Consider the following 12516-nt stretch of genomic DNA (forward strand, 5'->3'; position numbering starts at 1 on the left):
TCATCTGTTTTGATAGTAGATGATTTGTTTTTCTAATATTTATGTGTATTTTATTATATACATTTTTATGGGACCCACTTAGGGTGTAAGCAGGTTAGAAACATTTTAAATAAAACATGGAAAAGAAAATAAGATGATACCTTTTTTATTGGACATAACTTAATACATTTCTTGATTAGCTTTCGAAGGTTGCCCTTCTTCCTCAGATCGGAAATAAGCAAATGTGCTAGCTGACAGTGTATATAAGTGAAAACATTCAAGCATTACTATGACAGTAAAATAGATACCATTGGAGATTCTACATGGAATGTTGCTACTATTGGAGATTCTACATGGAATGTTGCTACTATTGGAGATTCTACATGGAATGTTGCTACTATTGGAGATTCTACATGGAATGTTGCTACTATTGGAGATTCTACATGGAATGTTGCTATTCCACTAGCAACATTCCATGTAGAAGGCTGCGCAGGCTTCTGTTTCTGTGAGTCTGACGTCCTGCACGTACGTGCAGGACGTCAGACTCACAGAAGCAGAAGCCTGCGCGGCCACATTGGTGATCTACAAGGGCCGACTTCTACATGGAATGTTGCTAGTGGAATAGCAACATTCCATGTAGAATCTATAGAAATCAAACAAAATCAAACATGGAAAAGAAAATAAGATGATACCTTTTTTATTGGACATAACTTAATACATTTCTTGATTAGCTTTCGAAGGTTGCCCTTCTTCGTCAGATCGGAAATAAGCAAATGTGCTAGCTGACAGTGTATATAAGTGAAAACATTCAAGCATTACTATGACAGTAAAATAGATACTATTGGAGATTCTACATGGAATGTTGCTATTCCACTAGCAACATTCCTGCGCAGGCTTCTGTTTCTGTGAGTCTGACGTGCTCACAGAAGCAGAAGCCTGCGCGGCCACGTTGGTGATCTGCAAGGGCTGACTTCTACATGGAATGTTGCTAGTGGAATAGCAACATTCCATGTAGAATCTATAGAAATCAAACCAAATAAAACAGGGAAAAGAAAATAAGATGATACCTTTTTTATTGGACATAACTTAATACATTTCTTGATTAGCTTTCGAAGGTTGCCCTTCTTCCTCAGATCGGAAATAAGCAAATGTGCTATCTGACAGTGTATATAAGTGATAACATTCAAGCATTACTATGACAGTCTGACAGGGTGGGAGGATGGGGGTGGGTCGGAGGTATGCATGGGGACATCACAGCATATCATTGATATTCTAACAGGATGGGTGTGGATAGGTGAAGGGTGGGGTGATCAACAGAGACATACAGCTTTATGGTTTATAATGTTCCCAATCATACCTCCGACCCACCCCCATCCTCCCACCCTGTCAGACTGTCATAGTAATGCTTGAATGTTTTCACTTATATACACTGTCAGCTAGCACATTTGCTTATTTCCGATCTGAGGAAGAAGGGCAACCTTCGAAAGCTAATCAAGAAATGTATTAAGTTATGTCCAATAAAAAAGGTATCATCTTATTTTCTTTTCCATGTTTTATTTTGTTTGATTTCTATTGATAACCTTAAGAGTGGACTAACACGGCTACCACACCTCTCTACATGTAGAACCCCAAAGAATAGCAAGATTCCGGAATGCTAAAGAGTGACAAGATTCCACAGCAGAATCTCAAAGAGTAGCAACGTTCCATGTAGAACCCGATCTGACGAAGAAGGGCAACCTTCGAAAGCTAATCAAGAAATGTATTAAGTTATGTCCAATAAAAAAGGTATCATCTTATTTTCTTTTCCATGTTTTATTTTGTTTGATTTCTATTGATAACCTTAAGAGTGGACTAACACGGCTACCACACGGCTACCACACTCCTCTACTTAAACATTTTAAATAAATAAATTAAATATATCTGCTATTCAAGATAACATGGCTGCCTCTGTGATGGTTGATCACTTGCATGCTTCGGTATATCTGTTACCCAAAATGCAACAGCAAGCTAACATGGTCACCCCTCTGAACTTCTATCATCTGTATATATATTGAATTGACCTGAACGCTAGTCTCTCTTTTTTTAGGGTTCTTCACTGACCTTATGAAGAAGTCCTGAAATAGTCTCCGTACCGGAAAGCCTGCTCTCCGAATATTCACAGTCTCCAGTATCCCAGAGTACTTCAGCTGATTTTGAACTATTTCTGGGTCAAAGCTGTTTGGTGCCTGTGAGGTGAGAGGTGAAAAATACTGAGTACTGTGATCATGTGAGACAATGAAATATACCCACTATCACCTTAAGGTTCCAGTTAGCCAGCTCCAAACCTTTTTCACACAAACCAGTGTTAACCTGTGGACCTCACTGTCCCAGGTCTTTGCAGAAAACCAGTATGAGTAGATTTGCAAACAATGGATCACTCATTGTCTCTTTCATGTAATACAGCCGAAGGACTCAATGACATCTGATCTAATGTGGACATTAACTCTTTCTGGCTCAGCCTTACTCCTACATCAAGCAATACCTGCGCCCTCTTGACAAACTGGCAACTCCTAAGGCTCTTCTGTGATGTTGCTACTCCTGTACCTCTTCAGACTCCACTTTGAGACTGGGAGTAACCAGAGCCTTGATTCCACTTAAGGACTGAGGTTAAAGTTACTGTTGTTCGATCAATAGCAAAGGGTTAAGAGGAGGAGGAGAGAGAGGTAGGCATAGTAGATAGTCATCTACTATGTTACTATGTATATATGAGTGGCTCTTCTCCCATGGTGCTTTTCCCCCTGCCTACTGGGTCAGAGTGTGCCCTGTTGTGTTTCCTGTTGTAGTCCATGCGGTAGTGGCCATTTTTGTAAGCCAGTTTTAGTTCCCTTTCCTGTGTTAGCCATGTTAGAGAAGTTAGTTCTTCCCTTGAGTGTGGCTGAAAGAGGGCATTGTACAGCATTCTGCCAGCTCTGACCTACTCCTAATCTCACTACCAGGGAGACTCGTTGCCAGTGGGGCACAACCTCTGATCTGCAGTTAACTGTGAGTAAACGTGCTTATTCCAATAAAGGACGTTTTCGGAGAGATTAGTCTTCAGGTGTCAACTGGTGTGCCAATGTTATACAGCAGCAACAAGTCCTAGAGGCCTGCGTGTATGCAGGTCCCTGGAGCACTTTTAGTGGGTACCGCAGTGCACTTCAGCCAGGTGGACACAGGCCCATCCCCCCTACCTGTAACACTTGTGCTGGTAAATGGGAGGCCTCCAAAACCCACTGTACCAACATGTAGGTGCCCCCTTCACCCCTAAGAGCTATGGTAGTGTTGTACATTTGTGGGTAGTGGGTTTTGGGGGAGGGGGGTTGGGAGCTCAGCACCCGTGGTAAGGGATCTATGCATGTGGGAGCTTTTTCTGAAGTCCACCGCACTGACCTAGGGTGCCCAGTTGGTGTCCTGGCATATCAGGGGGGCCAGTGTACTAGCAATCCTGGCCCCTCCCACGACCAAATGGCTCGGATTAGGATGTTTTTGAGCTGGGCGTTTTTAGTTTCCATTATCGCTAAAAAAAACAAACGCCCAGCTCAAAAACGTCCATTTTTTCAAAAATACGGTTCGGCCCGCCCCTTCACAGACCCGTTCTCGGAGATAAATGCCCATGGAGATAGGCATTTGTGTTCGATTATGCCCCTCCACGTATACTGCATTGCAGTAGTCTAGTTGCAATAGTAGGAGCAATTGTACCATTATCGCATGTAAATATCAAATAAAAAATAATTTAAAAGACATAAAATTTAAATTTAGGAGAGGGAGGTGTTTAGCAAAGATCTAGGACACCAACAAGAGTTCTTTATGTGTAAAGTGAGATGAATTTAAATTATCAACAAACAAAGCAGATAATGATTGATCCAAAATGCAGAGCTGGTGAATGAATAAGCACCCAAAAGAAGGAGGAATCTAGAAGAACCACAAAGGATTTTCAACTGACCTGTATTAAATACCTCTTTCCTCAATATGGTAAGAGTAATCAACCAGAAGAAACTAGAAATTATAAAGAACTACATTATCCTTTTATCAAAGATAAATATCCAATATAACGGCTCCAAGGGAACATATGTAAAAGCTCAAAACTACTATCCTGCTTATAATCGAACGAGAAAAACACCCAAGTTCCGACCTAAATCGGGAGATGGACGTTTATCTCACAAAAACGAATAACGCGGTATAATCGAAAGCACTCCATCGCAGAAGCGTACAAAGTTGACGGGGACGTGTCGGAGGCGTGGTGAAGGCGGGACTGGGGCATGGTTATCACCCGAACAGAGATGGGTGCCTTTCGCCGATAATGGAAAAAAAGTATGCGTATGTAGCTAGAATTTAGGGCACTTTTCCTGGACCCTGTTTTTTCACGAATAAGGCCCCAAAAAGTGCCCTAAATGACCAGATTACCACCAGAGGGAATCGGGGGTGACCTCCCCTGACTCCCCCAGTGGTCACTAACCCCCTCCCACCACAAAAAATGATGTTTCACAACTTTTTAATTTCACCCTCAAATGTCATACCCACCTCCCTGGCAGCAGTATGCAGGTCCCTGGAGCAATTGTTAGGGGGTGCAGTGGACTTCAGGCAGGTGGACCCAGGCCCATCCCCCCCCCCTACCTGTTACAATTGTGCTGCTTAATGCTTAATCGTCCAACCCCCCCAAACCCACTGTACCCACATGTAGGTGCCCCCCTTCACCCCTTAGGGCTATAGTAATGGTGTAGACTTGTGGGCAGTGGGTTTTGAGGGGGATTTGGGGGGCTCAACACACAAGGGAAGGGTGCTATGCACCTGGGAGCTCGTTTACCTTTTTTTTTTTTTTTTTTTTTTTTGTAAAAGTGCCCCCTAGGGTGCCCGGTTGGTGTCCTGGCATGTGAGGGGGACCAGTGCACTACGAATCCTGGCCCCTCCCACGAACAAATGCCTTGGATTAATTTGTTTTTGAGCTGGGCGCTTTCATTTTCCATTATCGCTGAAAAACAAAAACGCCCAGCTCACAAATTGTCAAATAAAACATGGACGTCTATTTTTTTTCGAAAATACGGTTCGGTCCGCCCCTTCACGGACCCGTTCTCAGAGATAAACGCCCATGGAGATAGACGTTTTCGTTCGATTATGCCCCTCCACGTGTGATAGTGATAAAAAAACTCAAGCGTTCCAAAGATTTTCAGCGGCATCCTGTGAGTGCATTTATATTCTAGAGGTTGCGTTGAGATGCGCATTACTATGGGAGCAGTGAGATTCACTTAACACGGTCATGAGAGCGAACAGAACTGCCTCGAGAGAACATTATAGTCATGTTAAGTTAAAATGATAGATACCTCTATCAGTTCAAATATTACAAAAAATTGTGAAAAATGGTACAGAGGCATAAAAATGGTTAACCAATAACCTATCCAATGGCATTAAAACCGCTATATTATTTTCTACAAAATAATCTCCAAATGGATCGAAGGGCTTACCTTTTGGTCATAAAAGACTCAACAAGCAGTATTCGCTCACCAATCAGCACTGGTATCTTTCTTGATTCCCTTTCACCTCAGTCCTCCAACCTTCCCTAGACTGACAGCGGCATCAGCAATTAAGGCCAGCTCAGAAGCTTTCTCTGTAGCACGTCCCGCCTACGTGAGAACAGAAAGTTACATCAGAGGAAGCAGGTCGCGCTAGAGAGAAAGCTTTTGAACCAGTGAAATAGCTAGGTGGCTGGGCTCCCTCAAATTTCTTCTGGGCCCATGGTTTTGCTGGCGGAGGTTCGCAACCCCTGCTAGCTGAAGTCTTCATCCAGCGCCGGTCTCCGGTGCCGCCGCATTGCCTGTCCTGCTCTGTCTTCCCCTCATGTCCAGAACGCTCCCTTTAGTGAAACTGATCATGCTCAATTCCAGTAAAAGGAGCATGCAGAAAGTGAGGGGAAGAGAGAGCAGGGCAGGCAATGTGGCAGCACCGGAGTCTGGCGCTGGACAAGGGCTTCAGCTGGCAGGAGTTTGGGACCCCTGCCAGCCAAGGTATTTGCAGCGGCAAGGCGGCGGCGGGGTGGCACACCAAAATGCCCCCTCCCACTGTGAGGTCTGGCTATGCCCCTGTTTTGAAGTGGGTGGTGGTGCTCTTGTCTTAATCACTGACACTGTTGTCAATCTACGGAAGGTTGCAGGACCGAGGAGAGAGAGAGGGGAGGTGGAAGGGAATCAATTGAGATACCGTACCGCCGAGGGGGGGGGGGGGGGGATGAAGGTTGGTGCCAGCCTGCACCAGAGGAAGAGGGAGATATACTAGACCTCGGGGGAGGGTGAGTAGAAGATGTTAAACTGCATGCCCCGTGAGACTGGGGTGGCAAGCCATTTTTGGGAGGTGGCACTTGCCTCCCCATAATGACACCTTTGCTTAATACTGAGGGTATAACTCAAAGTTATAAGCTTCAGACCCAATATTTCACTGAACTCCTAAATCCAGAAGCATAAAAACTGAGCAGCAACGCGGCAGATTTACAGCAAGGAAAATAAGTTAATTTACCCTGATTTTCAGCATAGGCAAATGAATGGCAGCCTAAATTTATAAGCAGAACTTTTAAGCTCCTAAGTTAAAATAATTTTCTGTTCAAAATGTAGGCTACTTTGCTTAAAATACAGCACAAATTTAGGAGCCAAAATTTAGGAATTCAGCTTTATTTGAATATTGGGCCCTTTGTATTCTGCACAGTGCAATAGGAGATGAATTTCTGTTTCCATTTCAGTTGTTTCCATTTCAGTTTTCATCTGCACTTTTCTATTTCTAATATATGCTCATCTGTTCTGTATTTGGTAAGGCTCTATCCATATTTTGCATATGTGACCAAGGTGATGCATTTTCCAATCATTTAGTTTCTGTCTAGGGATTTGTAACAGTTTGGCTTCTTCTCTTTTCCCAGCAAAATGTGTGTTCTAAGGATCGGTGTAATATTTTCAATGCTGCCTTTTCATGGACTTTATGACCGGTTTTATGGGGTCATGGCTACTGTGGTCTGCATGGTCACCCTGTTCCATAAGGACTAACAATACCTTTTTCCTGGGAAAAAAAGCACCATTAACAGGTAAGACTCACCTTCTTCAGGTTTGGTTTGATGCAGCGGATAAAAAATGGATTGGAAGTGCTGAGCAAGGTCATCAGAGACTGTAGAGAGTCCTGAAATTGAGAAATCACAGTGAGAGACTAGTCATTCAATAATCAAAAGCAGGAATGGGCTAACCAGTGGTTCTAAATAGAGGACGTACAGCAAGGGGGAGAGGGGGCAACCCCACCGCTTTCTCCTCTCCACTGTTAATGGTTCTGAAGCTTCTCCATTAAGCCACATTGAGGCTGTTGGCCTTGAGCATAGGGCTAGATTCTATATTCTGTGCGGAAAAAAAAATACGCCTAGGCGTATTCTCTAAAGTACACCTAAATTTTACAGAATAGGCTTAAATTTGAGCACTGTATGTAGAATACATCTTCAAATCTCTGCTTAAAACTCACCTCTTCAATACTGCTTTCGGCACCTAACCTTTCGTGAAATATAGTATGCCCTATCAGACAGACTCTACACTTGTCTTTAGATTGTTTAGATTGTCTTTAGATTGTACACCTGTCTTTTAGATTGTACACTTGTCTTTTTGATTGTAAGCTCCTTGAGCAGGGACTGTCCTTCCATGTTAAATTGTACAGCGCTGCGTAACCCTAGTAGCGCTTTAGAAATGTTAAGTAGTAGTAGTAAGTGCATCTCCACGCTGCCATGTTTTATTTGGCGTAAATCCTGATGCCTAAATTAGGGTGCATTCTATAACAACATGCATAGATTTTAGAATAGCCCTTGCACATTACTTTACGTATACAGTATCTCTCAAATTTCCTTGTTTATTTTCGATACATTTTCAAATTGTTGTCATGCAAGTTTGATAAATGATTAGGGGAAATAACTAGATTTAAGGACTATGGGTTAACTGCTTAGGCCTCGATGGTCCAAACTGCCCAATCAGACTGTATGAGCCTCCCCTCATTCACTCCTTTACCCTGAATTGAGAGCTGACAGTAGGGTTCCGTCTTTGTGTTCCCATCTTCATCATTTCTTCACTCTTCCTACTGGAGACTTTTTCAAAGAGGTCATAGATGAAATCCAACCTTAAAATATAGAGAAACAGAATCAGATTTAAAATTTCTGGAAATTTATCACCCATCCTAGGCATTTACTAGTCACTTATCGTAGGCTTCCCTCCGCTAATGGTTGGAGAACTAAGTGACCAAAGGGTAAAAGGAGTGGAGGAGTGGCCTAATGGTTAGTGGAGTGCATTGAGAACCAGGTTCAATTTCCACCAAAGCTCCTTGTAACCCTGGAAAAGTCACTTAACCCTCCATCTCCTCAGGTACAAAAACTTAGATTGTAAGCCCACTAAGAACAGAGCACCTACATGTAATATGTAAATCACTTTGGTTGTACCACAGAAAGGTGATATGTCAAATTCCTTACCCTTAATAATGTGCAATCCACCATTTTACTCTGACAACCTTGGGTTGTTTTTTTGGGGGGTGGGGGGAGGGTAATGAATGTCATTTAATTCCTTTGGACTGGACTGGAGGTTTAACAGCCCTGAGTGATCCATAAGTGCCTTTCTTTTTTCCATTATCGGCCGATAAACACGCCCCAGTCCCGCCTTCACCACGCTTCCGACACGCCCTCGTCAACTTTGGCCATTTCCGCGACAGATTGCAGTTGAAGACGCCCAAAATCAGCTTTCGATTATACCAATTTGGGCGCCCACAGGAAAAAGACGCCCATCTCCCGATTTGGGCAGTGGCATAGCCAGACCTGACTTTTTGGGTGGGCCCAGAGCTAATATGGGTGGGCACTATGTATATAGGTATGAGTAGTGCAAAATAATGCCTTAGAGTGCTGCCCTGCATCAATATAAACCACATACATACTTAAAAAAACGATATTTGTAAATATAACTACATTATGCCATATCAAACTTGACCAGACATAAGTCTACTATAATGGCAAACATGTGTGTTGAGATGTTTGCCATTATAGTAGACTTATGTCTGGTCAAGTTTGATATGGCATAATGTAGGTATAATGCAGGATCCTGCATTATAATTACAGCAATGACATATAACCATGTATTCAAATTCTGGTAGCACCTCAATAATAGCAACAAACTCCCGTCACTGCCAGGTACTTTGTGAAATAACACTAAATCCTTCAAAGAGGCTTCTTAGAGCCTATATTGCAAACCATAACACCAGTTCCAATAACAGTACCTTTAAAAAGGCAGCAGTGAATATACACAACAGTAATACGCATCCCATTGGAAAAGCCAGACAAGTCAGACTCATAGATCCCCACACAAACCACATGCCAGCAGAAACTCTCCCTTGCTCGGTCACATGCAGACCACAGACCAACCCTCATCAATTACAGAATACAGGACCAAAAATTAGAAATTTATTGATTTAATTTTCTAAATTTCTATGCCGATCTCTCCAGTTCTAAGCAGATCACAATTCAACACACATAATTTTAAAACATATAAAACAAAGTCCTTCCCTTCCCTACCCCCCCCCCCCCAATCCATCCCAGCAGCCTGGCATCACCCTTCCCTTCTCTACCTTACCCCCCCCCCCCATCCATCCCTGTAGTCCAGTATCAATCCTTCCCTTCCCCACCATCCATCCCATAGCTAAGCACCAGCTCTATCCTACCACCCCACTCCTCCCTGTAGCCTACCATCACCCTTCCCTTCTCTACCTTACCCCCCACCCCACCCATCCCTGTAGTCCAGTATCAATCCTTCCCTTCCCCACCATCCATCCCATAGCTAAGCACCAGCTCTATCCTACCACCCCACTCCTCCCTGTAGCCTACCATCAGCCTTCCCTATCCTCCCCCCATGGCATTAAATATAAGGCGTTTTTTTAATGTCCTTGGCACTGCAGAGCCCACCTCCACCGCATCAGTCCACCCTGAGAAAACTGCCTGCACTTTTTTTTTTAATTTAACCTAGGTACTGCAGAGACCATCCCCACCAAAAATCCCACCAACATGAGAAATAGACAGCTTTTTAAAAATTAACCTGGGCACTATTAACATTTATTGTTGGTGAATTTCTGGGTGGGGATGGGCTCTTCATTGCCTAGAGCAAAAGAGATATATTTAATGATTAAATATATCTTTTGTTTTTGCCCTAGGCAATGAACAGTCCACTCCCCACCCAGAAGCCCACCACCAGAGCCATCATTTTGATTACTCTTGTATATAAATATACCTTTTTTGCCCTGTAGGCAGTGACGTGCTTACTCCACCCAGAAGCCCACCACCATCAGCCAGTATTTTGAGTACAATTACACGTTAAAAATTTGTTTAAAATAAATATATGTTACCTGCTAGGCAGCTGCTTGTAGTTGCACATGGTGCAGACTGCAGAGCACCCCCTGGCTCCAGTCCTGTACCAGTGTTGAGTGGCACTGGGCTGGGGAGTGTTGTTACTGCTGCTGTGATGGTGATGATGTGTGATGATCAACTGGAGAACTGCACCAGCACTGAGAGACTAAATCTAGAACTGGCCAGCAGGCAGGCACTGTGGAGGAGGTGAGCCTGTGGCATAGCTGGGCCAACAGCACCATTTCCCATGCTGCACTGCGTGTGGCCGCATCACCATTGTGCCATGCGCATTGCAGGGAGTAGGCAGCATAGGCGGTCGGTGGCCCACCTGTTTGGGGAGGCTAAAGGGGGCAGGGGCAGGGCTTACATCCATAACTTATACAGAGATCCAAAACTAATTTTTATTTTCTCATTTCCATCTTCCAAAATTCCAGACAGCAGATGTACAGAGCAGGGCCCAAAACAAGTAAAATCAGAAACGGCATAGTTTACACCTCATTGCTTAACCAACCTTAGGCTTTACCCTTACATTTAAAAAGCAAAACCATGTGCATGTAAGGACTGGATAAACAAAACTAAGTTTAAAGCAAGTGCCCTTAATATATAATACTTGATAGCAGTAATGAAACAGTGATGGAATATTCACATAGCAAGCAACTTGAGCCAACAGATTCTCATAACATTATATCTGTTTCAGAGGCCTTTTATTAAGTGAAAACATCTCTACAGGGAGTCCCTATAGCCAGCACCTCCAAATGACACAATGAATTAAAATTTAGAACAAATTGCATACTCTAACCAATAAAATACTTCCTTTGTGTACATCCTCATACTACACAAGCTGCCTGGCATGTTTAAAAATATGAGTGAGATGCTACCAATGATGAAGAATGACAGTGGGGATAGAGCAGGCTCTCTCCCTCAGTCCCACGCCTTGCTCCTTCCTCCCTCCTTGATTCCAATCTCTCCCTCTGTCCCGCTCCTCCCCAACCCCTCCCCCAAGGAAGCAGTCGGGCTGACGGGCTCGCCGGATATTTGCCTTCGCTTCGTTTCTACGATCACGGCACCGGGTCCGTCCTGCCGCTACGCTGCTGCCCTCCGGCTCTGTTGTCATCTTTGTCTGTTCTACTGCTTATCTGCAGCGGAGCGGATCCGCGCGCTGCCAAGCCTGTCTGTATGCTGCGACTGCTTCCTTCCGGCCGGCCTCAACTTCTCCGATACTCTGAGAGGTGGGGCTAGCGCAGAGGAAGCAATCGCAGGCAGCATACAGACAGCCCTGGCAGCGCGCGGATCCGCGCAGCAGAAGAACAGACAGAGATGACAACGGAGCCGGAGGTGCAGCAGCGTAGCGGCAGGACGAACCCGGTGCCGTGCGGCGCTGCTCGAAGGGCAGGGAGGGGAAAGGCCTGCAGCGTGCCGAACCGGTGGCGGATCTTCTAATTCTTTTGGCGTCTCTGCGCCGTTGCTGGGTGGGCCTGAGCCCAAAGTGGGTGGGCCCAGGCCCACCCGTGGCTACGCCCCTGATTTGGGTCGAAATATGGGCGTCTTTCTCTTTCGAAAATAAGCTGGTTAGTGTAACTAAAGCTCAGTACTTGTCTTAGAAATTTATTAGATTTTTTGAACATATAAACAAAACAAGTAGATAAAGATTAGCCAGTTGATGTAAAGCCCCATTTTGCATAAGACGTACAATTTTACGTGTGCAGTGGGAGCATCATTTTCAAGAACCTTCACATGCAGGACAAGAGTGGACAGTTTCCATAAATTTATTGTTTATTTGTGCCAATTTCTGCAAGATCCATATATAACTGATAGCAACTATTCATCAAGGGTTTCCTAACCACAAGAACATATCTCTTTTGTTAACTTTAGGCGCTCCACATCCTTCTGTTCCTCTTACCTGTCAGGTACCCAATAATTTTAGCCTTCATTACCACCTTCACTGCTTCCCAATACGTTATTACATCTACTTGATCATTATTGTTACATAATTCATATTCTTGCCATGTTTTTCCTAATGTATGTCTTTAATTTCTGGTATTGATATAGTGTGGGATTCACCTTCCACAGCTGGTCCTCACTGTTTTCTGTCCATCATAATCCCACGTGTACTAGAGTGTGGTCAGAAAGCACTG

At 44.0% G+C, this 12516-nt stretch overlaps 1 protein-coding gene across 1 annotated transcript in view; it reads right to left on the bottom strand.

The window, feature by feature from the left end:
* Positions 1-12516, bottom strand: part of LOC115475156 (unconventional myosin-X-like) — a 272052-nt gene that overhangs the window by 195575 nt on the left and 63961 nt on the right. The window contains exons 16-18 of the mRNA XM_030210897.1: positions 8013-8121; positions 7069-7149; positions 2080-2204 (exon numbers count right to left, since the gene is read on the bottom strand). Of these exons, the coding sequence (XP_030066757.1) occupies positions 2080-2204; positions 7069-7149; positions 8013-8121 (315 nt within the window). The remainder of the gene's footprint in view (positions 1-2079; positions 2205-7068; positions 7150-8012; positions 8122-12516) is intronic.

This window comes from Microcaecilia unicolor, chromosome 7, assembly GCF_901765095.1.
Source record: "Microcaecilia unicolor chromosome 7, aMicUni1.1, whole genome shotgun sequence".
Taxonomy (NCBI): domain Eukaryota; kingdom Metazoa; phylum Chordata; class Amphibia; order Gymnophiona; family Siphonopidae; genus Microcaecilia; species Microcaecilia unicolor.